We start from the raw sequence: 24,239 nt of genomic DNA, 5'->3' as shown, positions 1-24,239 counted from the left end.
CATGGAAAGGTGAAGACAACCCAGGGACTGCAGACATTATTCAAACTGGCTCCCCCTAAATCTGGTCACCCTGCCTGGTGCTTCCCACGTGGTCCTGCATGGCGCGGTGGGCCCCTCCCCTCAGACACCGTGAGGAACAAACTTCCTTTTCGATGATACCTAATCAGCTCCCGATCGCCTGGCTTCAACATGCCTGAGCAGTTCAGTCATAAAACCTACATTTTAAAACCTCTCAATAGAATTTTTAGGAAGGATAAATACAAAGTACTTTTTGACCACAATAATCCCCTCTTCAAAATCAAAGACTTAAATGTGAAAACAAAACTAATTAAAATGCCAATGGAAAAGGAAAACCTGGGTCAGTATCATGTAAATGTATAGGGAATAGACTAAAGCCAGAAGTCATAAATGAAAAGCATGGCTTTTAAATAAATAGGAAAATCAGAAATCATAAAAATACTGCTTTAAAAATATAAAACTTCAGTTTGATAAAAACAAAACAGGGTTGTAAGATATAAACTGAAAACGTGGAAAAAAACCTTTGCAACTCATGATAGAAAAAAGATTAACATCTACAGAGGCAGGAAACAGATTAGTGGGTGTTTCGGGTATTGGCAATTTCACTTTTATTACTGTAAAACCGCAGGAAGTCTCTTCAACTCAACTAAAAGCAACTACTTCTCTAAAACTGGTGTATCTACTGTTACGGTGTTGGTGAAAAGAGTTTGGATCACTAAAGTTCACCGTATCTTGTTTACTATCCATTTATATACAAATAAACATAAACATATGAAGGTAAATCATAGCCGATCTACTTTCTGATCCATTATAAATTCCATCTAGTAAAACTGAAATGAAGTGTATCTATTTATAATAAAGAATGAAGGAATTCTTTACGAATATAGCATCTTAAAAAGTCTTAAATATATGGTTTAAGATAGAAAAAAGACTTACCGTCCAAAATTTTATAAAGTACTGTAAAACTGTTGTAGCCACAAAAAGGCAATATAACAAGGAATACAATAAAAACAGCAGGAAGAATTTGTAATTAGAAAATCCCACACAGTTATTCACCCTAGAAGAATACAAAAAGTCACACTGTAAAAATATGACAAACCACAAACTCACAGAGACAAAACACAGAATGGTGTTTTCCAGGGGCTGCATGGGGCAGGGATGGGCACAGAACCTTAGCTGTGCAGGATGAGAAGCTCTGGATGCTGGGTGCACAACAATGCGAACGTACTTTGTACCTACTGAAGTGTACACGTAGAAATGGTTAAGGTGGTAAATTTTACGTCATTTTTTAAACCATAATAAAAACAACAATAACACATACGACAGATAAAAAAACTTAATCATTATTACTTGGAAATGAGCCATTTGGGAAGTAGGAGAAGCAGTGTCTTCATTGTGGATGTGTGTTTTTAATAAATTCTATGAGGAATTTGGAATTTATTTTATTTTATTTTATTTTATTTTATTTTATTTTATTTTATTTTATTATTTCTGAGAGAGAGAGAGTGAGTGAGAGGAAGACGGAAAGGACACAGGGAGAGGGAGAAAGAATCTTAAGCAGTCTCCAAGCTCAGTATGGGGCCCAACACGGGCCTTGATCTCACGACTGTGAGATCATGACCTGAGCCGAAATCAACAGTTCAGACACTTAAATGCCTGAGCTACACAGGTGTCTCAAGCAATTTGGAATTTTGATGTTTAATTCTTTTTTTTTTTTTTTTATAAAATTTTTTTTTTTTCTTCAACGTTTTTATTTATTTTTGGGACAGAGAGAGACTGAGCATGAATGGGGGAGGGGCAGAGAGAGAGGGAGACACAGAATCGGAAACAGGCTCCAGGCTCTGAGCCATCAGCCCAGAGCCTGACGCGGGGCTCGAACTCACGGACCGCGAGATCGTGACCTGGCTGAAGTCGGACGCTTAACCGACTGCGCCACCCAGGCGCCCCTTTTTTTTTTTTTAATTTAATGTATTTATTCTGAGAGAGAGAGAGAGAACGAGCAGGGGAGGGGCAGAGAGAGAGGGAGAGAAGAATCCCAAGCAGGGTCCGTGCTGTCAGTGTGGAGCCCGGGGGGGGGGGGGGCGGCGGAGGGGGTTTGATCCCACGAACCGCGAGATCATGCTCTGAGCTGAGATCAAGAGTGGACACTTAACTGACAGCTGCTCAGGTGCCCCAATGTCAATTCTTATTATGTACTTTTATTATGTACTTACTTGGGTTAATACATCAGCCTTATAGTTAAAGGAATACATTTAATATAAACAACTACATACATATATATGCATATAAATGACTACATCAATCTTGATATCTAGGAGTAATTACACTGACCTTCAAAATTTAAAAATGCTGAGGTAAATTACTCTCAATTCTCTCCTTCCCACCTCTCCACCCCCAATGAGATTTCCTCTATTTTTTATACATACCAAGGACAGTGATGATCCATCTTAAGAATACATCTAAAAAACAAATAAGCATAAGAAAATCCTTATAAACTTTCCCCTAATTCTAACTGCTCATAATTTTCTTCTTTTTGGCTTAAATTTTTACCTTTACAAGTAACATCTTAGAAGAACCAACCCAGTGAACATTAGGTTCGAAAATATTTCTGATATTTCGCCAAGTACTTTTACAGGTAAGAAACAATGATTTTTAATACTGGGAATTCAGTTGTGCACAGTCAACTGCTTTGAACCACATCAAATGATATTTTAATATACTGATATGGTACACGTAACACTAGGTCACTTAGACAGGCCCAGCTTACAAATTAGCTGAGGGAGATAAAATGAAACACAGAAATCCCTAGGCTGTTTTAACCACATGCAAGACATAAAAATAAAACCATAGGAGCAAATATGTTAAAATATTACCAACGATGGGCTTGTAGATGGTTATTTTTTCCACACAACTCACAAAATTGGATTCCATAGATGAGCACGACTATGCTTTTATAATTAAAAAAACCCCTCCAAATCTGCCTCCCCGCCAATACACATAATCCAGATTTGTATGAAGTCAGACCAGAGAACATCTCAAATACAGCCGTCTCCCCTATCTAGAGTTGCTTCTCCTCGTCTCAGCTCCCAGCAGTCACCCACGGTCTGGAAGCAGATGATCCTCCCTCTGACGCACCCAGAAGGTCAGCGGCAGCCAGACGCTGCGTCACAGGGTCTATGTCACCCACCTCCCTTCATCTCTTCCCAGTTGGGGTAGGTACACGGTAAGACATTTTTAGAGAGTCCACATTCACATACACTTATTACAGCCTATTGTCATAACTATTGTTTTATTATTAGCTACTGTTGTTAATTTCTTACCATGCATAATTTAGGAGTTAAATTTTTTCATATAGTTATGTATGTATAGGAGAAAACATAGTATATATAGTTTCAGGCATTCACTGGGGATCTTGGGACATATCCTCAGACAGATAAGAGGGGACTGCTGTAACATAAGAAATGAATAAACTAATACCCAGAATGTTAAACAACCTAACTACAGTTCAAGGACTAGCAGAGATTCCTAAACTATAGATCTTTCCTTCAACACACTATCTTCTCAAAAGTGCACATAAAATAAAATCTTTCAAATTTTTCTGGGAACGATGTCACAGACAGTAACTGAAAACAGTATGTTTGTGGTTTGTTATGTTTTAATATTAACAAGATAAACAAGAATATTGTCATGATAGTCTTTTTAATCCGCGAGCTAAAGTTATCTTTCTCAAAGGGGTTATTACTTGCTCATCAATGTTACATTAGGCGTAAGCATAGGAAGTACATTTAAAAAACATTCTATCAACTAGTATAGGAAGCGAGATTACTTCAAAGTATATTCTAGCTTATATAAATATTTTTGTTAGCCCAGCATACATAGCAAGTAATTGGAGAGGATGAAGCGTTTTTGCTAGGCATAAAGCATACAAAATATTCCATCCCCTACTATTCTCCCGTCACCAATGTGCAGTGCTAGGGTTAAATGAAAACAAATGAGTCATACTTACATGTCACATGCTGAGCAGTGATGTGCCCGGTCAGGTTTAATCAACTGACATCTTTCACAATATCTGATGGCTACATTTAAGAATTAAAAGGAAACTGTTGAAGGATGTACAAGCTGAATTTGACTATAACATTTGCTTTCATTCTTTTACAAATAACTGTGAAACTGGCAACTAATTTAAAAAAAATTTAATGTTTACTTATTTTGAGAGAGAGAGAGCGAGAGAGAGAGAGAGCGAGCGAGCGCAAGCCAGGGAGGGGCAGAGAGAGAGGGAGAGAGAAATCCCAAGCAGGCTCCGCCCAATGCAGAACTCACAAACCATGAGATCATGACCTGAGCTGAAACCAAGAGTCGGATGGATGCTCAACCGACTGAACCACCCAGGTGCCCCTCAAAAAGTACTTTTTAAAACCATGATTATGGATGAATAACAACAATATCATCATAGTTAGATGCTCACTGTTCTCTGCGTGACGGCCTCTAAAGCAAACAGATTGTACCGACTTGGCAACAAGGCCAATGGTCTCTCGCAAACTGTTGAAACTTTTACAGATTAGAGCAATTAAATGGTAAATACTCTACTTGATATTCTAAGTGTAGTGGGCTTCTTTGGGGAGTATCTGCCTGGTAGAAAAGCCACTCTCTCCTTCTCTGGGGAACAAGTTCAGACCACCCTTCCCCCTTCTAGTTCGTGCTCTGTCTCCCGCGGATGCACCACAGAGCCGGAGCGCTGGAGCTGGGAAACACGCGACGGTGATAGTCTGCCATGTGACTTGGGAAAAAAATGAAAACTCATTTGGAGGCAGACAGTGTTACAAATCAAACAGATCTACAGGGACAAGAAGAAACAAGCTCCACACAGTCCCAGCTTTGGCTCTCCAATTCTGGTTCCAGTTCTGTCTTGCAGTCCTGCCCTTAATATACTGGAAATACCCACCAATTCCTGACACCATTTCATATTTTTCGGTAGTTTTTTGGGGTGAGAGTTAAAAAGCCTAAGTTGCTGCCTATTACTTGTGATCCTATTTGTTTGAGCCTATTTTCTGTACTATTACTGTTTGTTTCCTAGCACAGAAAATAGGTTCAAATAAAAATTTAAATTAACGATACCCTCTAAAAATTGCACGGACGATGTCATGTGTTACAATCTTTTTGGAAGGAAATTTGGGAGCATCTATAAAAACTTAAGATGTATATGTTCTCTGACCCAGGATTTCTACTTCTAGAAAATTCTACAGACATGTTCACTATAGCATTATTTTTGACAATAAAATATTATGAATTACTTAAATTATGTAAATGGCTAGGCATTTTATATCTATCCATACAGTGGAATACTATGCAGACTTTAACGAGAATTTTCCATACAAAATACACACATAGCCTAAACTGGAAAAATGCAAATATATCAGATGAAAAAAAGCAAACTGTAGAAGTTTGAATATACAGCATGTTTCACATCTCTAAGGGAAATAAGTATATTCTTTTCTCTTCACATATCCCAATAAAATATATCCACCTTATAGAGGTGAATTAACATGTAAGAGAGACAAAGTGCTATTCTGAAGCTTTGAAGCAATGTTATACTTGCTAAAAGGCACTATCCAGGTAACTAAATCTGTATTGGTTAATACCTATCCACTCTAGTTGTTGAAATATATTAATTGCATGTAAGTTTTGTAATACTCTGCCAAGTATGAAAATTTTCTGCAAGGATGTAACAGGGTCCCCCCGGAGAACACTGCCAGGGTGAAGGGCAGCCTCACTTTTCATTTGGTGCCCTAAAAATTTTTTTTTAAATCATGTGCATGTATTACTTTTGTAATTTCAACAAAAACGTCTTTAAAATGAAGGGGATGTAGGTAAATACCCGCTCCTTAAATGAGTAAGCCATACTACACTGAGGGCCTTCTAGAGGGCCTTAACCCCATCACCGGGGTTGGACACTAGGGAGGTAAAACCAGACAATGTAGAAAAAGTAAAGCTTTAGGACCGTAGGAATGTGCTAGCTGATCTCTCCATTCAACAGATGAAAAACACCCCAAAGTCAAGAGGAAGTAATCTGCCCAAAGGCTAAACACAGCTGAACTGGCGGTTAAGTAAGATGAGGGTCAAGAGTATCTTAGTTTCTTTTTCCTCTATTCTTCTACTCAAAATTCTGAGATGGTAATTTTGCCCTGAGAGGAGACTAAACTGAACAGACTTTTTTTTTTTCAGTTTTTATTTATGTGTTTTGAGACAGAGACACAGTGTGAGTGGGGGAAGGGCAGAGAGAGAGGACCCCAAGCAGGCTCCGTGCTGTCAGCACAGAACCCCGTGCGGGGCCCGAACTCACAAAACCGTGAGATCATGACCCGAGCTGCCACGGAGAGTCAGACGCTTAACCGACCGAGCCAGCCAGGCGCCCCTGAACAGACGTTTGAAGAAGACTTGTGGTGGATCTTGAGGACTGAGAGGATAGAGGAACCGAGGAAAAGGAAGCAATCAGAAAACTTCAGTTTCTGGTCTAGGGCACCTAGATGAACGAGGCGGCAAACCACCGAAGGGAGCCCAGGTGAGGGCGGGCCGGGCGGGTGGCCTGGGGTAGGTGTTTTTCATGGATTCATTCTCTCACCCATTCAGGCAGCAAGTACTGTATTCAGAGAGTTTCTGCCATGTGGCAAATACTGCTTGACAGTATTAAAGTCTGAATTGATGCGCCCAGTTCTGTTTGGGTTTGTAGGTTTGGATAATAGGTGGCTCAAGGACAGCTGTCCTGGGGGAGGCCTGGGAAGACGATGGAGCAGCACGACCCCGAGCTCACCTCATCCCACGGACACCCACAGATCACAGACACATCGGTGCAAGAAACCCAGAACAGGAACCAAGCGGGAGATGCTGAACTGGGCGGCGCAGGCCAAGGAGAGTGGGAAGCCTTAAATGATGGGTCCCGGGCCCCCAGGGGGAGAGGGCTGCACCTTCTTCCCTTGCATCCCCAGGGAGGACGCTGCAGCCCTGGGGCAGGGAGGTGGGAGGCCTCCAGGCAGACAAGCAATCCTCGTGTGTAGCTGCAACTCCGCCCGTGTACCTGACGTACAAGAAAGGGTCTGGGATACAGGTGAGTGCTGGTGTGACAGTGTCCTTGAATCTGCTCTAACTCATATGAGGAAAGTGAACTCCTTCTTGAAAACTATTAAAGAAAACAAACTGAGACACAATAAACGAATGATCACAATCTCACAGTGTCAGAATTCCATAACTGAAAACAAAAGTTGAAGGAACAGTACAAAACGAATTGGGGCAGGGCACCCTCGTGAAGTGAAGACATAGAAAAATAAGGGGCGCTTGGGTGGCTCAGTTGGCTGAGCATCTGACTCCTGAATTTGGCTCCGGTCATGATCCCAGGGTCGTGGGATCAAACCCTGTATGGGACTCTGCACTGAGAAGGGAGCCTGCTTAAGATACCCATTCTCTCTCTCTCCAAAAAGAAAAAAAAAGAAAAAAATTAAATTACATTAAAAAAAAAGAAAAAAATTTAGGAGGATGAATCATCATTCAAGGATGCAGAACAGAACTATACTAGAAAAGCCAAAAGAAGAAAGCTTCTCAAGAAGTCAGAGGGCAAAAGCCACTGAGCTCAAGGAGGGAGAACGGAGGCCAGCTGTCTGGAATCACGTGGGAAGGAACACAGGCCCTGGGTACAGACAGCTTACCAGAGGATCTAACTCAAAATATAATAGTGGTTAGAATATCAACAGAACCAAATTTTTGTTGTGACTGTTGTTTTAAGTTTATTTATTTTGAGAGAGAGAGAGAGAGAGAGAGAGAGAGAGTATGTAAGTGGGGGAGGGGCAGAGAGAGGGGCGGGGAGCAGGGAGCGGGGAGAGAATCCCAAGCAGCCTCCTTGCTGGCAGCACAGAGCCTGATGGGGGGCTTGAACCCACGAACTGTGAGACCGGGACCTGAGCCGACGTCAATAGCTGGATGCTTAACTGACTGAGCCACCCAGTGCCCTGAAATTTTTGTTGTTGTTTTTAAGAGAGACATACTTTGACGCATACCTGAAAGCAGAAGGAAGAAGTTGGTTGTAATTTATTAAGTGGAGAAGCAAGAGTTTTAGGAGAAAACTGGGGGAGAAGAGAGGAAAAAGGTCAGCAATCTCCATGCAAATATACGAAAGGACGAGGGGTGCCTGCGTGGCTCAGCTGGTTAAATGTCTGGCTCTTGATTTCAACTCAGGTCATGATCTCACGGTTCATGAGGTTAAGCTCCACGTCAGGCCCTGTGCTGACAGCGCAAAGCCTACTTGGGATTCTTTCTCTCTGTCTCTGCCCCTCTACCGCCCTCTTCTCTCTCGAAATAAAAAAAAGCAACGTTAAGGAAAAGAAGGAGAGGAACACAGACACCCAGAGGAAACTGACAAGCTCTGGAAAAGCCAGCCCGTAAGGGTGCGGTGACAGTGCACTGTGCTGGGAGCAGCAGGGACTCTGTCACCAGTCAGCTGAGATGCCACTTCTCCCGCCAACCGCGTCAGTTACTGGGTCAGTAACTCTCTTTCCACGAGCCGCACTTTCCTCCTGTGTGAGTGCAAATAATACCACGTGTAAGGGACTGCCGTACAGATTAAATACAAAATCTTCTAGAACATATCAGATTCTCAATAAAGCGGGTGTTATTCATAGGATAATAAAAATTATTTCTGGTAAATATATGATTACAATTCCTGATAAAACAGAAATTCGGACTACGATGGGAAAAATCACGGAGAGAAGGCTAGTTAGATTCGCAAGTGCACAAACGGTGCGACACTAGAACTGGGATGACACAGAGAAGGTCGGCAAGGCCCCCGCACGAGAGTGACGTGCAGAGAGCGCAGGAGCGGCCCCGGAGGAGGGACAGATTCATTCAACAAACACCTACCGAGGGCCTATTAATGAGACACTTCGTTAGGGACCACGGGAGAAACTCCTGACTGCCAGACTCTTAGAATCAGGTCGAGGAGGTGAGATAAACAGAAATGACTATGAGGCTGTGATTTGTGATCGACAAGGTAAGAATTTGAGAAGTTCCAAGCACTTTTAAAAATTACTTCTTGTTCAAGTGAATAGAAATGGGTGAAAAGTAGACATTAAAACTTAAACTGGATTTAAAGAGGAAAAAATAATCATTCTAGACAGAGGAAAAGACATTTCAAAAAGGTGGGGAAAGACAGAGTGCTTCAGCACAGAGTTGATACAGGGAAACAGTGTGGGACAAAGGGAGAGAGACGTTGGTTGGTGGAGACTAAATTTTGTTTGTTTGATGAATAGATAATAATATGTCCACATGGTTCAAAAAGACCAAAGAGGAAGTGAGTGAAAAGCTTCCCTTCTGCCCCGGAGATCCTTCCTGTGGAGGCCGCTCTGTCACTTTCATTCGTCTGTGGTCTATGGAAGGTCCACTTCCTATAATACGTGTTTCTGTAATTTTGTTTTTTAAAGAATGAATAGATTTGACTTCTACAACAAGAAAAAAGAATAAAAGTCCGCAAAGTTTGGAATTCTAAGCAGCAGAAGTGCAGTATAAAACAGTGCTCCAGAGCTGGGACTCTGCCTGTCATCAGAAGGTAAGAAGCTGTAAATCTCAGACCTTATCACTCGGGGACTTTGGACCCCTCATTGTGCCTCCTGTCCTCATCTCTAAAATGAGGACAAGTGCATCACCTACCTCAGAGTTGTCCCGAGGATTAAATAATCACCAGCAAAGTGTGTAAGACTGAATAGATGAAGGATATTATTCAGATTAGAGGAAAGTCATTATAATTAATGAAAAATAATAAAGCTTACAGTGTAAAGATTTTACATCAGCGGCTATTAACTCTTCAGGACACATGTACTGCTCTGAAAATCAGATGATCTTGCTATGAATGGGCTACTCTGAAAGCTACACGTACCCACAACTTTGCATATTATCTCAGGATTCATAAATTCTTCAAAATCTTGGATTTTAGGTTAAGAACGTCTAATCTACAGAACTAGAAGCGCAAATAATTATTATAAACCACACTTTTCATGATTGAATAGAAAAAGGATTATTCTATATTAGCTATCATTTACTGAAAATTTATAATTATATACCAAGATCTACACTAAATGCACATCTCATTTACGTATCTCACTTAATATTTCCACTAACCCAAAGACGTAGATACGTTTAGCCTTGTTTTAAAATAAGGACACAAGCACTTACAAAGCTAGTGACTCTCGCTACACTAGTAATAGAAAAGCCGGGGTCTGATCTGATATTCACGTTTTCGTTATGTATGGCAATGTATTAGTCATGCAAAATGAATAGTATTAAGCGCACGAAAAATTTAAAAATCAAATACCCCCTCCTAAAATCTGGCACAAACTTTGTACTTCCTTAGTCACAACTTGTATGTGACTATACGAAAGTAAAGTTCCTTTTGCTTCCCCGCGGAGTTCAGCAGCATAGTGGGTTCTAGGGCCACAGCACCTCGATTTTATGCCAATTTTTCACATAGACCCTGTCTGACCTTGAACAAGTTATCAACCTCTCTGTGTCTCAGTCTCCTCGCCTGTGAAATGAAGACAACAGTGTCTACGGCACAGGGCTGTTGTGAAGTTTAAATGAGTGTGTGTAAAGCACTCAGAACTGAGTAACTGTCGGCCATTACAGTATCTGCTATTTGAACAAACTCAGGAGGTTCGTAATACATAACGTAAAACAATTTCCTATATTGAAGTGACCACACTGGTCACTCAGAAATTCATCCCTATCGTAAGACTCTCACCTGAGAAAAGGAAGGTGCTGGAGGAGCACCCACCTCAGTGCAGGAAGTGGGACAGCGGAAATACCAGTGGCTTTGGAACCAGACTAACCTGAGTTCAAATTCTGGCTCTCTGAATAGTAGTTTTAAAAACTGAACAGAGAGTACCCGGGTGGCTCAGTCGGTTGAGCGTCCAACTTTGGCTCAGGTCGAACTCATAGTGAGTTTGAGCCCCACCCTGGGTTCACCGCTGTCAGCGCAGAACCCACTTCGGATACTCTTTCTCGCTCTCTACCCCTCCCCCAGCCTCAAAAATAAACAAACATTAAAAAAAAAAACTGGAACAGGCTTCCTCCCCTTTGTGTCTTTTATTCCTATCCATTCTAAGTTCGTGCATTCTTGATTAAAAAAAAATTACTCTTGTGATGACACACGATATTCAAATTCAAACCAGAATTTCCAAAAGATGGTTCACTAAGAATAACAAATGAAATTTTTAGCCATGATGTTGAGTTGGAAAATAAATGCACAGAGACTCATAGTGAGCCCCTTAAAAAATCAATTATCAGGGCACCTGGGTGGCTCAGTCAGTCGAGCGTCCGACTTCAGCTCAGGTCATGATCTCACACTCCGTGAGTTCAAGCCCCGCTCGGGCTCTGTGCTGACAGCTCGGAGCCTGGAGCCTGCTTCAGATTCTGCGTCTCCCTCTCTCTGACCCTCCCCCATTCGTGTTCTGTCTTTCTCGGTCTCAAAAATAAATAAAAATTAAAAAAAAAAATCAGTTATCAACATATATACATATATGGACATATCTCTGAAATACCACAGAAGATACAGAACACGGGAAAATCTTGTTCTTGAAGACATTATCTGCAGCAATTACAATATCCATTTAATAGTCAAATCACGCAGACATATCTTGGCAGGGTTAATTATATTTTAAAACTTCTACGGAAAGGAAAACTTAAGACTGGTTTTTCTTACTCCTTGAAGCTGATGTGGTGTAGATAGGTAAGTCCCTTGCCGCTCTTCTCAAAATTTCTTGTTGTCTTTCTTGGCTGAATTCCTTTTCGTAACGTTCCTTTTCAGAATTGGACAAATAGAACTATAAAAGGAGAAATAACTATTAATTCTTTTTAATCCCATGATCATGAACTATCACACTCAGAAAAAGAAAGTTTTATCCAGAACAAACAAAAAAACATTTTCTTCCATGAAGAAAAGGCAAAATTTGTTTTCAGATTTAAGAGGCTAAATCAAGAACATTTTAACAAAACTACATACCTTTGACATTAAAAAATATCTGCCCTCTATTCTAATGATGGGAAAGAATATGAACTAGAAAATTGTGTATCTTTGCTTTCTACAGACAAAACTAAATACCTCCCAACCAAAAAGGGTTAAGTATACACTTTCTACTAGAAAAACTCTGGTGTTTGAAAATTAGTGTCAAGAAATTTTTAATTTTTGGAAGGATGCCCAAAGATTCACTTGCTTTGGGTAACAGGTTAAATCGCAGGCATGGGGTCCAGCTATTTTCTGGCCAAATATCTCAGTGAGGACAAGCCATTCTTTTACTACTTTGTTTTAGCTTTGAAAAAGCTAACCAACAGGAGTACTTTCTGCAAAATGACTAAGGATTGTCAAGGCAGGCATAGTCTCCTTTTCTCCAAGAGCGATTCCTTTACGGAGTTATTTCTAGTTTCCATCTCTCACGTCTTTAATCCCACAGTGTGGCCAGCTTGCAGTTCGTTTCCTTGAACAGCACCTTCCCCACAAAGGACTGTCCAGGCTGCTCTTCTTGTCAGGTCGTGGTCATCCCAGCATCTCAAGGACCCTGAGTCTTATGCCTCTATAATTTCAGGCAGATAGATGCTTTCAGTTTCTCTCTCTTTATTTCACAGAATTTCTTTTTCAACTAAAAATGGCTTGAGACTTGCTCTGTTTCTCAATTTTTACTTACAGGGTTTTGCGTGAATGGAGTTTCATCTCTTTCCGTTCAAGTATTTTGAGCCACCTGCTAACTCACTACTAAACTTTCATACTCCTGGTGCCCCACCATCAATAATAACAGTATGAGCAGTCTGTGCAGTCTCTCCTATTACAAACAAGGCAACAGTTTGGCATGTCTGAAGGAGCTCTGGGTTGAGGAACTTTCTAAGACTGCACATCTACTGACAGAGCTGACATTAAGATACAAGTCTTTTGAGTTTTACTCCAGCATGCGTCCCTCCACACTGCTAACGTAAAATAAATGTTCTTGATTTTTGCAGACTATTACTCTAACCTGACCAGACAGCACAGTTCAGGATGTGGAAGTCTATTTAGATGACCTCACCTGGTTCTCACACTCAAATCTTTATGGCACAAGAAATCCCCAAATGATTTGCAAGGAGTAATACAGACAAATAAAAAGGACAGAAAGCAGTCAGAAAAGATTCCCATAATCTTAACCTGAGACTGTGGAGGTCACTTATCTAACCTCCCGGGCAGGTAGGAATCTTCAGACGACGTTTCTGAGATCCAGTCCCTCTTGAATCAGATAATGAAATACTTCCCTGCTTTGCAAAATGGTCCATTCTCTTTTAAGAGAATTATAACTTGTAACCTGTTTGAATTAAATGTTCTTTCCTGACATGATGTGCCCCTGTCGCATTCACAGTAAAGTATAAGAACCATATGGTATGATGATAAATATGTATTTGGAAAGGAGACATTCCTCGTAAAACGTGAACAGATTTCCCTGGACCGTCCTATTTGTAGCCAGGCCTCAACATCATCACTCTGCCTTAAGGACTACTGTCACAAACTATGAAAAACTTAAACGAAATGAAAATCTCACGAGACACCAGAATTTTAGGTGAGGAATGGAACAAAAAAAATGTTAATGGGTTCGAGTTCTGAAATTATTATTATGATTCTGGTTTTCATTAAAAGCTATGACTATCATTCAAACTATAAAATGCCAGTATCTTAAATTCAGTGTTCAGATGGTTCCATTTAAATACACATTAAATACCAGTTAAGAACCTGGCACTGTTCCAGGTAACAGGAATCCACAGATGAGTAACAACGTGGCCCTTGCCTCCAAAGTCCGTTTCTACAGTCCAGCCGGAAGGTCAGCCATGCCAACAGAGAAGTACAAATTACAAATCAGCCTAAGTGCCAGGTACCATAAAAGCTCCCTTAGGAGGGAGCGGGAACTGCTAATGAAAGTGTCTTGGAGGAAGTGGGGTCCGGGCTGGGTTCTGAGAGATAAACAGGAATCTTGCGGGAAAACAAGGAGGGGAAGAGAATCTCGGTAACAGGCGCAGCATGCAGAAAGCACGAAGACGTGACCGCAGCAAGGTATAGTCAGCGCGAGATAGGACTTGGCTGTCGAGGGCCAGGAAGAAGCAGTGGAGATGACGCTGCTAAGATGTTAGGTCACGAAGGGTCTCGTGCACCGTGCAAAGGAGCACGGCTTGCACCCTCTAGCTGTCACGGAGGGTCTCGTGCACCGTGCAAAGGAGCACGGCTTGCACCGTGTAGCTGTCGCGGAGGGTCTCGTGCACCGTGCAAAGGAGCACGGCTTGCACCGTGTAGCTGTCGCGGAGGGTCTCGTGCACCGTGCAAAGGAGCACGGCTTGCACCGTGTAGCTGTCGCGGAGGGTCTCGTGCACCGTGCAAAGGAGCACGGCTTGCACCGTGTAGCTGTCGCGGAGGGTCTCGTGCACCGTGCAAAGGAGCACGGCTTGCACCCTCTAGCTGTCGCGGAGGGTCTCGTGCACCGTGCAAAGGAGCACGGCTTGCACCGTGTAGCTATCACGGAGGGTCTCGTGCACCGTGCAAAGGAGCACGGCTTGCACCCTCTAGCTGTCACGGAGGGTCTCGTGCACCATGCAAAGGAGCACGGCTTGCACCGTGTAGCTGTCACGGAGGGTCTCGTGCACCGTGCAAAGGAGCACGGCTTGCACCCTGTAGCTGTCGCTGTCACGGAGGGTCTCGTGCACCGTGCAAAGGAGCACGGCTTGCACCCTGTAGCTGTCGCTGTCACGGAGGGTCTCGTGCACCGTGCAAAGGAGCACGGCTTGCACCCTCTAGCTGGCCGGCAGCCACTGCAGGGTGATGGGAGGAGCGATGGGGCCCTATCTTGTCCTCGGAGAGAGGACGCCTAGTGACAGAAGATGCCTGCTGGCTCTTCAGATGCTGCTCCTCCTCACCGTTCATTCATTCACATATTTAGCAATCTGCCTGCTGTGTAAGACGTCTGACTCGAGGCAATGGGGACAGAGCAATAAACAACGAAGATCCTCCCTTCAAAGAGCTAAGACTTCAGTGAGAGAGATACTGTGCTTATAGAGGTCTCAGTTTAGGTGCCACGTCCTCAGAGGTTTCCTTGACCATACGACCCAAAGTAGCTTTTCTCCCTGGTGGCTTTTATTGTTATGCTTTACTCCATCATCATGTTCTCACTCTAAAACTAGGTAAATGTATCACAGTTATAATCATTTGTTTACCATCTGTGTCTCCCTTTAAAATGTAAGGACCATGTCTGTCTTGTTCCCTTAATTCCCAGAGCCTAGCACAGTCTGGTAAACAGGAGGTGCTAAGTACTTGCTGACAAAGAATGAAGAATATACCCAGGGGCGCCTGGGTGGCTCAGTCGGTTGAACGTCTGATTTCAGCTCAGGTCACGATCTCCCAGTTTGTGAGTTCGAGCCCCGCATCGGGCTTGCTGCTGTCAGCGCAGAGCCCCGCTTCGGATCCTCTCCCCCTTCTCGTTCCGCCCCTCCCCCGCCTGTGAACGCTCGTGCTCGCTCTCTCTCTCTCTCTTAAAAATAAAAACACTATGGGGCGCCTGGGTGGCGCAGTCGGTTAAGCGTCCGACTTCAGCCAGGTCACGATCTCGCGGTCCGTGAGTTCGAGCCCCGCGTCGGGCTCTGGGCTGATGGCTCAGAGCCTGGAGCCTGTTTCCGATTCTGTGTCTCCCTCTCTCTCTGCCCCTCGCCCATTCATGCTCTGTCTCTCTCTGTCCCAAAAATAAATAAACATTGAAAAAAAAAATAAAAACACTAAAAGAAAAAAAATAAAAAAATAAAAAAATACCGTATGTATAACTTAACTTTCCTAAAAATGTAGAGCTTTTTAGAGTCAAACGATTTCCCTGCGTCTGATGGCCAAGTGTTTTTCTAACCTCTGAGCTCACAGAGTCCTTTTAATGCAGTTACTTTAGGAGCCACCTCACAGCTTTGTAACTCCTACAAGGAGCTACCTCAGTCAGCCATCAGAGAACCACAAACTCCTGCTCTTTTCTGGCTGTCACCCTAGCTTAACTTAGCCGCCCTTGACGATTTCATAATCAACTCATTCAGTAGTGAACACCTACTACGTGCTAAGTAGTGGGGAGACGGGTGTAGCACAGAACAGCATGAAAATGATCTCTGCCCTCAAAAAACGGACAGTAAAGTGATGCATTCAAGGCACCAAGCAACTATGAAACTGGACGGTAAGTTCTATGACGGGAAGGTAGAGCGTGCCAGGGCAGGGCCACTGGCCACAGGCCGGGGCAGTCAGCTCACCTTCTCAGAAGAGGGAGCGTGAAGAATGGGGGTGTATGTAACGGCTTAGGTCCTGGGCTGAATGCTAGATGGATGCAATATGACAAAACAACCAAAATAAGTAAATAACACTCAAATGGTGCTTATTACGTGCTGTGTATTCTTCGGAGCACTTTACATACACTATTAACCATATACTGTTATTATAAACATTACTAACCACATATATTATTAATTTATTCAACGTTTACAACAATCCCGTAAGGCATATACTAGTATTGTCCTCGTTCTACAGGACAGACGTGAGGTACAGACGGTTGAGGGAAGTCTCCAATGTTGTTGAGCCGGGGCAGTCTGGGGCCGGAGCCTGAGTTCTTCACCTCTACACTGTACTGCTTCTCAAAAGCATTACCGACTGTTTTTCTTATTCTATGTTTTCTTTACTATAATGACAACTATTTACTTCTACACATGCTATATTTTCAACGGCCATCACTAGTATTAAGTGATCCAATAAAATCAGTTCCTTTTCAACTCAGAGCTTAAGGTATGGATGGCAGTTTGTAACATAACTTTTAAGGGGCGACTAATTATTGTCAAATGTCTGAAGAATATATGAAGAAACACAAAGTTTGATCGATGATTTCATTACCCCTTAAAACAAAAGCACCCAATAGAAAAAAAGGGCAAAAACCATTTGGCATTTTCTTAATGCTCAATTACACACCACATATGATCCAGCAGTTGTAATCCTAGGCATCTACCCAAAAGAGCTATATATGTACGTTTGTAAATATGCATGTATGTGTATATAATATGCATATGCAGAAGAACGTTTACAGCAGCCCTATTTTTAACAGCCTTAAATTGGAACCCACCCAAATGCCCTTGCCCATGAACAACAGACCAGCTAAACAAACTGTTATTTACCGCAACCGAATACTCAACAAGAATGAGAATGAATGCTTCACAACTATATGCAACGACACGGATGAATCTCGCAAACGGAATGTTAATGAAAGAAGCCAGACACACAAACACACAGAGTGTAGGATCCCATTTACATAAGTGCAAAACCAGGCAAAGCAAACTGATGCTATTAGGGGGGCAGGAGAGTGGTTTGTGGCAGGTGGGTGCCTGGAAGGGCGCACGAGGAGGCTTACGAGATGCTGGAGATGTGTCGTGTCTTCGACCGGGTGGTGGTTACTAAAAGGTGTTCAGTTTGTGAAAATCCATCAACGTACACTTATGTTTATACTCTTCTGCATGTATGTTCTACAAAAAGTTAAATGAACGTTGATATCATTTTTAAACACAGGGTCTATAATTCTGAAAGAATTTGATAGGAGGGGAAATAATTATCATCATCACCTAATCACTGGTTGCCAACCATGTGGCAGGTACTGTGTTAAAAGCTTTACGTGAATGAATCTCACTCAATCCTCACAAACATCTTACGGAAACAGGCACTATTTGTTAGCTCCATTTTCCAATGAGAAAACTGAGGTTCAGAGACATTATGTAATGTGTTAGAGCAGAAAATCAAACTCAGGTAACCCTAACGCCAGAGAGCATATTCTTAGCCATCTAGCTATACCAAATGTCAGTCAGCTATGTCAAGGCAGGAGAAACACACTGGTCTTAAAACTTACTCTACATTAATATTTACTCACATTATTTTTCCCAATGGAATCTCAAATTAGAAGAAACACTAGACATACTAAAGTATAACAAACAATAGCCTAGACAAGTTGTTCTCCACAACCAAAACTTTCTTCTGTCGCAGCATATTTGTTCAGGCCTGAGAAAATACGTTAAGGTGTCCAAAAATAAACTCTACTTCTCTAATTCAATTCTCTGTCCCTTAAGATTTTTTACTCCAATAAAAAAAAAATACGTCTTTAAGAAAACATAGCATGGCAGAAAAATACCAGTATAAGCAAACGTTAGCACTATTCTCGATCTCAGCGAGCTGAGCGGGTTGTATCTGAGACCGGGCTGACGACTCACATTCACAGTGTGGAGTCACCAAGCGAGTTCATGAGCGGAAACAGAACAAATGCATTATGTAATAAAGTTTTAACGAAGGTAACACAGGGAAAATAATTCCACAATTAGCTACAGCATTTGGCAATTTACCAACATGAAATTTACCTCTTTGGAGGGGGAAGCGGGAGATGTGAAAATTGTCATCCAATAGGACCATACAAACATAACAAAGAACAGATGGAAAGCCACAAGGTAAACAACGGCCTTTCCTGGTAAATAAAAACAAATAACATTTCATTGAATCCAGGTGAAAACAGGAAGAAGCTTTACATTAAAACACAATATTTAGGGTCAGGAGGCTTAATCCAATAAATAACCTTCATTAAAATCTACTGAAGACATCAAATATGTAAACGCCTTTATCTGCATGACGTCACAATTACAGATATGAAGAAACATTCAATTCCTGCATTTAAGGGTTATCAGCCTGGTTTATAAGTAAAGACTGCAGTCTAAGAGATTTGATTTTATTAAAACGCTTAAGATTCAAGTTGAAACACCTTCTCTCAGTGTATTTCAAGGTCTTTCTAAAAGTTACATCTAAAAGTTACATTTTAAATGATTTAAAACTTATTTAAGACAGAAGCCACCACCATGAACATTAAGTCCAAGGAACTATCAGCTGAAAGTAATACAGGGAGTTCCCATCACAGTGAATAATGAGTCATCTGAAAAACTCAGTTCCTGGATTGTCCAGAAAAGTTACGCTAAATTTCATTCTCCTTTCCACAAAGGGTACCCAAGAATTTTCAGCCCCTTAAAATTCCTGCCATAACTGGTTCCCAAGTAGATCAGCGTAACATTCTAACACCCTTAGCTCCAAATATTAACTCACAGATATAATTCAAAGCTTTTTGTTGTTTCTGCAGTTTTTCTATTTGAAAGAAGCAGAACAGGTTTCCGAAAGAAGCAAGGACTGTTTACCAGGTGCCTAAAGTCCTTTTCCATTTGGAATGTGGCACCACAAACCACTGAACAAAACCAAATAGACACAAGCATAAAAGTCTGCAATTCTACTCATTTTGAAAGTTGAGATCAAATATTACTTCTTCCACACAAGCCTTCTCCATTACTTTTGCAACTCATTACCTCTTCATACCATACTCCCTCCAAAATCTGCTCAGAACTTCAGTTAAAGCACTTAATTGGTTTCATTAAAGTTAGCTGCTTAATATTGATGACCTAATACATGCAAAACATTTAAAACAGTGCCTGGTACATAATAAATCCTTAATAAATACTGGCTATTTTTTTAAGTAATCTCTACGCCCAACATGGGGCTCGCACTCACAACCCTGACATCAAGAGTCGCATGTCTACTGACTCAGCCGGCCAGGAGCCCCAGTACTGGCTATTATTATCATTACTATCCAAGAATCTTAATTTCCTCTCAAAATTTGGTTCTTTTTGCACGTTCCCTATTTCAGTGTTTCCCAAGTTAAAGAAATGATAAAAGTTTTCACTGGTCTGCAGTGAAATGAGAAACATTAAGAACAATGTCGTGAAGTTTTCATAAAGCTAACATGTATTGAATTCGAAGTACTATTCTTCCTTTGGTCTGAGGTTATTTTTCTCTCACTTCTGGTTTAAAAAGTGTTCTTTTGAAATAAAATAATGATAAAAAAATTAACAATCGTTGGACCCAGCCTTTTCTTTTGCTGTTATACTGGTGCATGTGTGGCTAAGAGAGCAGAACCACCAGTCCCACAGTTAACTGGCGCGGGAAGCCCGGGCCCAAGGACTCCTCACATCGCACTGCTGATCGGCACAAAGTCCTTCAAATTCCAATTCCTAAAATCTCTTTCAAAGTAAACTCTCTCTCGTTATTTTCACTCTCAGTGTAACAGCTCATATCCTGTTGCTGATCTCATTTGGTTCACTGCAAAAGCCAACTGGTCTCTTTGCCTCCAGCCCATCTCAATGGCCAGTGTAAAATGTGTTGTTCAGAGTATCACCTTGGCTGTGACACTGCTGGGAAGGAACTCCACGTGCATGACTGGTGTATGCGCTGTAAACCACTGGGACTTCTTAGTAGCCACGTTTGACCACAGCTACTCAGATCACTAATTCCACCCACTGAAAGCCTACCTGAAGGTATATAATGTATACCTTATTTCTAACCCTCCCTATAGTCCTGGAAGGTGTTCTTTCAGTTTATAAACGTGAAACCTGAGGCTCAGAGAATTTAGTATCTTGCCCAATGTCACTTAGTAAATGATAAAGCCAGAATTCAAACCCACATCCGCCTGACAAAAATCCAAGGTTCTTTTCATTACGTCATATTTTCCAAAAGTATATTTTCCTTCATTTTACCCACCATCTTAGTAGTTAACATCCGATTTCAGAGCCAACATCTGATGCCAAGATAAAATCTTTCCCACAACTCCCATCTATCTTCAAATTTGCTTTCTTTTCAACGTCCACTAAAACTGATTGTCACCCTCATTGAAAATTCTGGTTTCTGAAAATCTCTGCTCCCTTCAGGTTGAACCCCATGGTCTACCCAATGGATTCATTATTATTCCTTCATTTGACTTTCCTTTGGAAAAGTATACTGGAGCTCAGTCTCCTACTGTTATATGAACAGTGAGGCATTTACTGAGTCTGCAGTATTATTTTTACTTAGCTTGCTTCACTTCTTTATATTTTTGCCTGGCCTCCATATTCAATCAAATTTGTCAATCTTCGTCTGTATACTACTGTATAGCTTTGAGATAAATGGTAACCTTGAGGTACTTTAAACTTCTTAATCATTTAGTTACTTACAACTAAGGTCAGCATATGAAACAATATACTCTCAAAATATTTTTAAAGACATTTAATATATTTTTAGAGTATTTCTGCTCTCCACAGAAAATGGTTTCTGCTTTAAAAAATCTCAACCCTCAGCTAAAAGAACAAAACAGATAAATCTCTTAGCATAATGCCTGAAATATAATAAGTTCTTAACAAATGGAAATTATCACATTCTAATGTAATGAAACACTGCTTTTATTTATTTATGTTTATTTTTAATCTTGAGAGGGAGGGAGAGAGAGACAGACAGACAGACAGAGCACAAGCAGGGGAGGGGCAGAGAGAGAAGGAGACACAGAATCCAAAGCAGGCTCCAGGCTCTGGGCTGTCAGCACAGAGCCCAACATGGGGCTTGAACTCACGAACCACAAGATCATGACCTGAGCCGACATTGGACGCTCAACCGACTGAGCCACCCAGGCGCCCTGATGAAATACTGCTTTTAAATAAATTAGAAATAATGTGATTGTTAGTAAGAAAACTTCTGGTCACATATATATGCTATAAACCATTGGTCAGAAGTAACAAAGTAAAATCTTAGTTAACTAAGCAAATTAAATAAAAGCAAAAAAAAAATCTATAAATCAAAAAATCTGATTCAAAAATCACCTGTAAGTGAATTTAAAAAAACAAACAAATAAGCAAACAAAAAAAAACGCCATCAAAAGAATCTTTGAAAGACATGGGTAAACTAGCCCCAAGAAATAATAAGTTAGATGTTCTTTTATAAATACTTCAGAAATTTCTCTGTTTTCTGTATCTGTGCTATCACATGTAGAAAACAGTTTTGATTTAAAGGAAGAAAATCAAGCCTACCAAGGGGAAGTCTATATTCCTCTCCAACCCTGGCTAGAACTGACAAATTAGAGTCAAAGGCAACTTGAGATCTACATGCTTAATGCCTAATTCTTTCCAATAAGAATAAGTATTTATCAGTAATTTCTAACTGTTCAACTGTTTTAGAAATCCTCTGGATTTTGTATCTCAAATCAAATTTTATTTTTGAAATTTGATTTCAATAACTTATTTTCTTTTATCCTGGTGAAATACTGAGCAATGATTTTTCCCTCTAGGCATTATCTCGTTGACTAGTTGTTACAAAAAGTAGAATTCCCATTCAAAATAAACTCGTAATACAATTCACAAATTTAGTCTGGTTATTTTGTAAGATGTCTGTGAGCAGTAAAGCATTATTTTTAACAAACACATTATCAAGAGAACCATCAGTAAAATGTGGGCGTCATGAAACAAAATCCCCTCTTCAACCCTAGCTAGAACGGATATTAAAAATCTTTGGGGGTGCCTGGATGGCTCAGTTGGTTGGGCACCTGACTCTTGATTTTGGCTCAGGTCATGATCTTGCGGTCCTGGGACCAAGCCCTGTGTCAGTTCCATGCTGAGGGTGGAGCCTGCTTGGGATTCTGTCTCCCTCTGCCCCTCCCCCACTCAAGCTCTCTCTGTCCCTCTAAAATAACTAGCTAAACATTAAAAAAAAAGAAAAAAAATCTTTGAAGTACTACTGTCAAGAGTTCTGAAGAACATACAAGGCATAAATATGTACATAAATATATCAAAGAAGTTTGGGTACTAGGTGCCTTACAAAATAACAGCTACTCCAATTTATATAAACACCACAAATGAAAAGATATCGAATGAATACGAATAAACACAATACTGTATCTCCTACTTAAACTTTAAAAACATAGATTTTATTTCTGAAAACAAAAACACATATAGTCATCGCTAAATAAAAGCAAGCGGGTTGCAATTACGATACCATAAATATTCAACTTAAATTGAGACTTAAATTGCCTTACCGTTTTCTCCATTTCCAGAGAGAGTAACTAGAATAGAAGAAAAATAGTGAATAAATAATATACTTTAAACATTTTGTACATAAATTTTATTTCAGAGCAACTATTCATCCTAATATCTTTTTCACAAAAATAAAATTTAGTTACAATATGTGAACACTAATGCAAATTCAAGATTGCACACTTTTTATTATTTTTTTAAATATAATTTATTGTCAAATTGGCTAACATACAGCGTATACAGTGTGCTCTTGGTTTTGGGGGTAGATTCCCATGATTCATCACTTACATACAACACCCAGGGCTCATCCCAACAAGTGCCCCCCTCAATGCCCATCACTCATTCTCCCCTCTCCCCCACCCCTCTTCACCTCTGTTTGTTCTCTGTATTTAAGAGTCTCTTATGGTTTGCCTCCCTCCCTCTCTGTTTGTAACTTTTTTTCCCCTTCCCCTCCCCCATAGTCTTCTGTTAAGTTTCTCAAGTTCCACATATGAGAAGACTGCACACTTTAAAAACACTAAAATGCTAAACATAAAATTTTTTTTCTCCTCAACCAATCACATTAGAATTTTTTTCAGACCTTTGTTACTTTCAAACCTATCAATATGTATACAGTTATGTTTTCTTTAGCTCTTTCCTTAATGCCACGTACGGAATAAATAGGACTCTCCTCTATGGCACTCATATTTACGTAATCAGTCTGGGATGTACCTTACTAAACTTTGTGAAAACTATACTCAAGACAATTTGTCTTTTTCTATAGAAAAAAGGAAAGGAACCCATCCCTATAGTTTTTAGAGTGCTTTTTATCTCTAGCCTAAAACCCTGGGAATTGCTATTTATTCCTTCTCTCCAGGTAGTCCAATGGCTTTTAGGTCCTGTTAATTCTACTACCTAAGCCTCTTCAAATCTGTCACCTCCTTTCAATTTTTCCCATTACCTAATTTCAGGCCCTCTTCAAACATAATGGCTTAAAGACACTTTCAACTATCAGTTTCAACACACCTCACCACCAGCAAATTTGATGGCTGAATATTCTTTAACACTTCCCAGCAGCCTTCGGAATAAAGTCCAAGATCTTCAGGGTAGCAACCACAGGCCCTCTGTGATCTACCTCTCCAGTCTGTCATTTGCCCATACCTGTGGTCTAATTATCCTGAACAAACAGCAGTTTCCTAAATGTATCAAGCAGTTTCACGTGTGCTGTGTGCCTCTCCAACTCACACTCCAAGGCACAGTTTAAATACTACCTCCTTTGTAAAGCCTTC

General features: G+C 40.9%; 1 protein-coding gene and 1 long non-coding RNA gene across 8 annotated transcripts in view; both read right to left on the bottom strand.

Annotated features, from left to right (window-relative positions):
* ZDHHC20 (zDHHC palmitoyltransferase 20) overlaps positions 1-24,239 on the bottom strand; it is a 75,383-nt gene that overhangs the window by 27,097 nt on the left and 24,047 nt on the right. For all 7 annotated transcript variants that reach the window (XR_015254126.1, XR_015254127.1, XR_015254133.1 and 4 more), the window contains exons 2-7: positions 22,974-23,000; positions 18,466-18,569; positions 11,756-11,876; positions 4,025-4,094; positions 2,445-2,477; positions 955-1,075 (exon numbers count right to left, since the gene is read on the bottom strand). Coding sequence is in view for 4 of the 7 variants with exons in the window: in XM_086715237.1 (XP_086571363.1) it covers positions 955-1,075; positions 2,445-2,477; positions 4,025-4,094; positions 11,756-11,876; positions 18,466-18,569; positions 22,974-23,000 (476 nt within the window). In the remaining 3 variants the exon portion in view is untranslated. The remainder of the gene's footprint in view (positions 1-954; positions 1,076-2,444; positions 2,478-4,024; positions 4,095-11,755; positions 11,877-18,465; positions 18,570-22,973; positions 23,001-24,239) is intronic.
* LOC147584898 (uncharacterized) lies at positions 11,883-17,468 on the bottom strand. The gene is made up of 3 exons (XR_015254143.1): positions 15,825-17,468; positions 14,870-15,600; positions 11,883-14,262 (listed from the first exon to the last, which is right to left on the bottom strand). It is a non-coding gene; the product is annotated as an uncharacterized LOC147584898 (long non-coding RNA).

This window comes from Puma concolor, chromosome A1, assembly GCF_028749965.1.
Source record: "Puma concolor isolate L17-30 chromosome A1, mPumCon1.1.hap2, whole genome shotgun sequence".
In the NCBI taxonomy this organism is placed as follows: Eukaryota; Metazoa; Chordata; class Mammalia; order Carnivora; family Felidae; genus Puma; species Puma concolor.
This window is presented reverse-complemented; position numbering and strand designations above follow the sequence as displayed.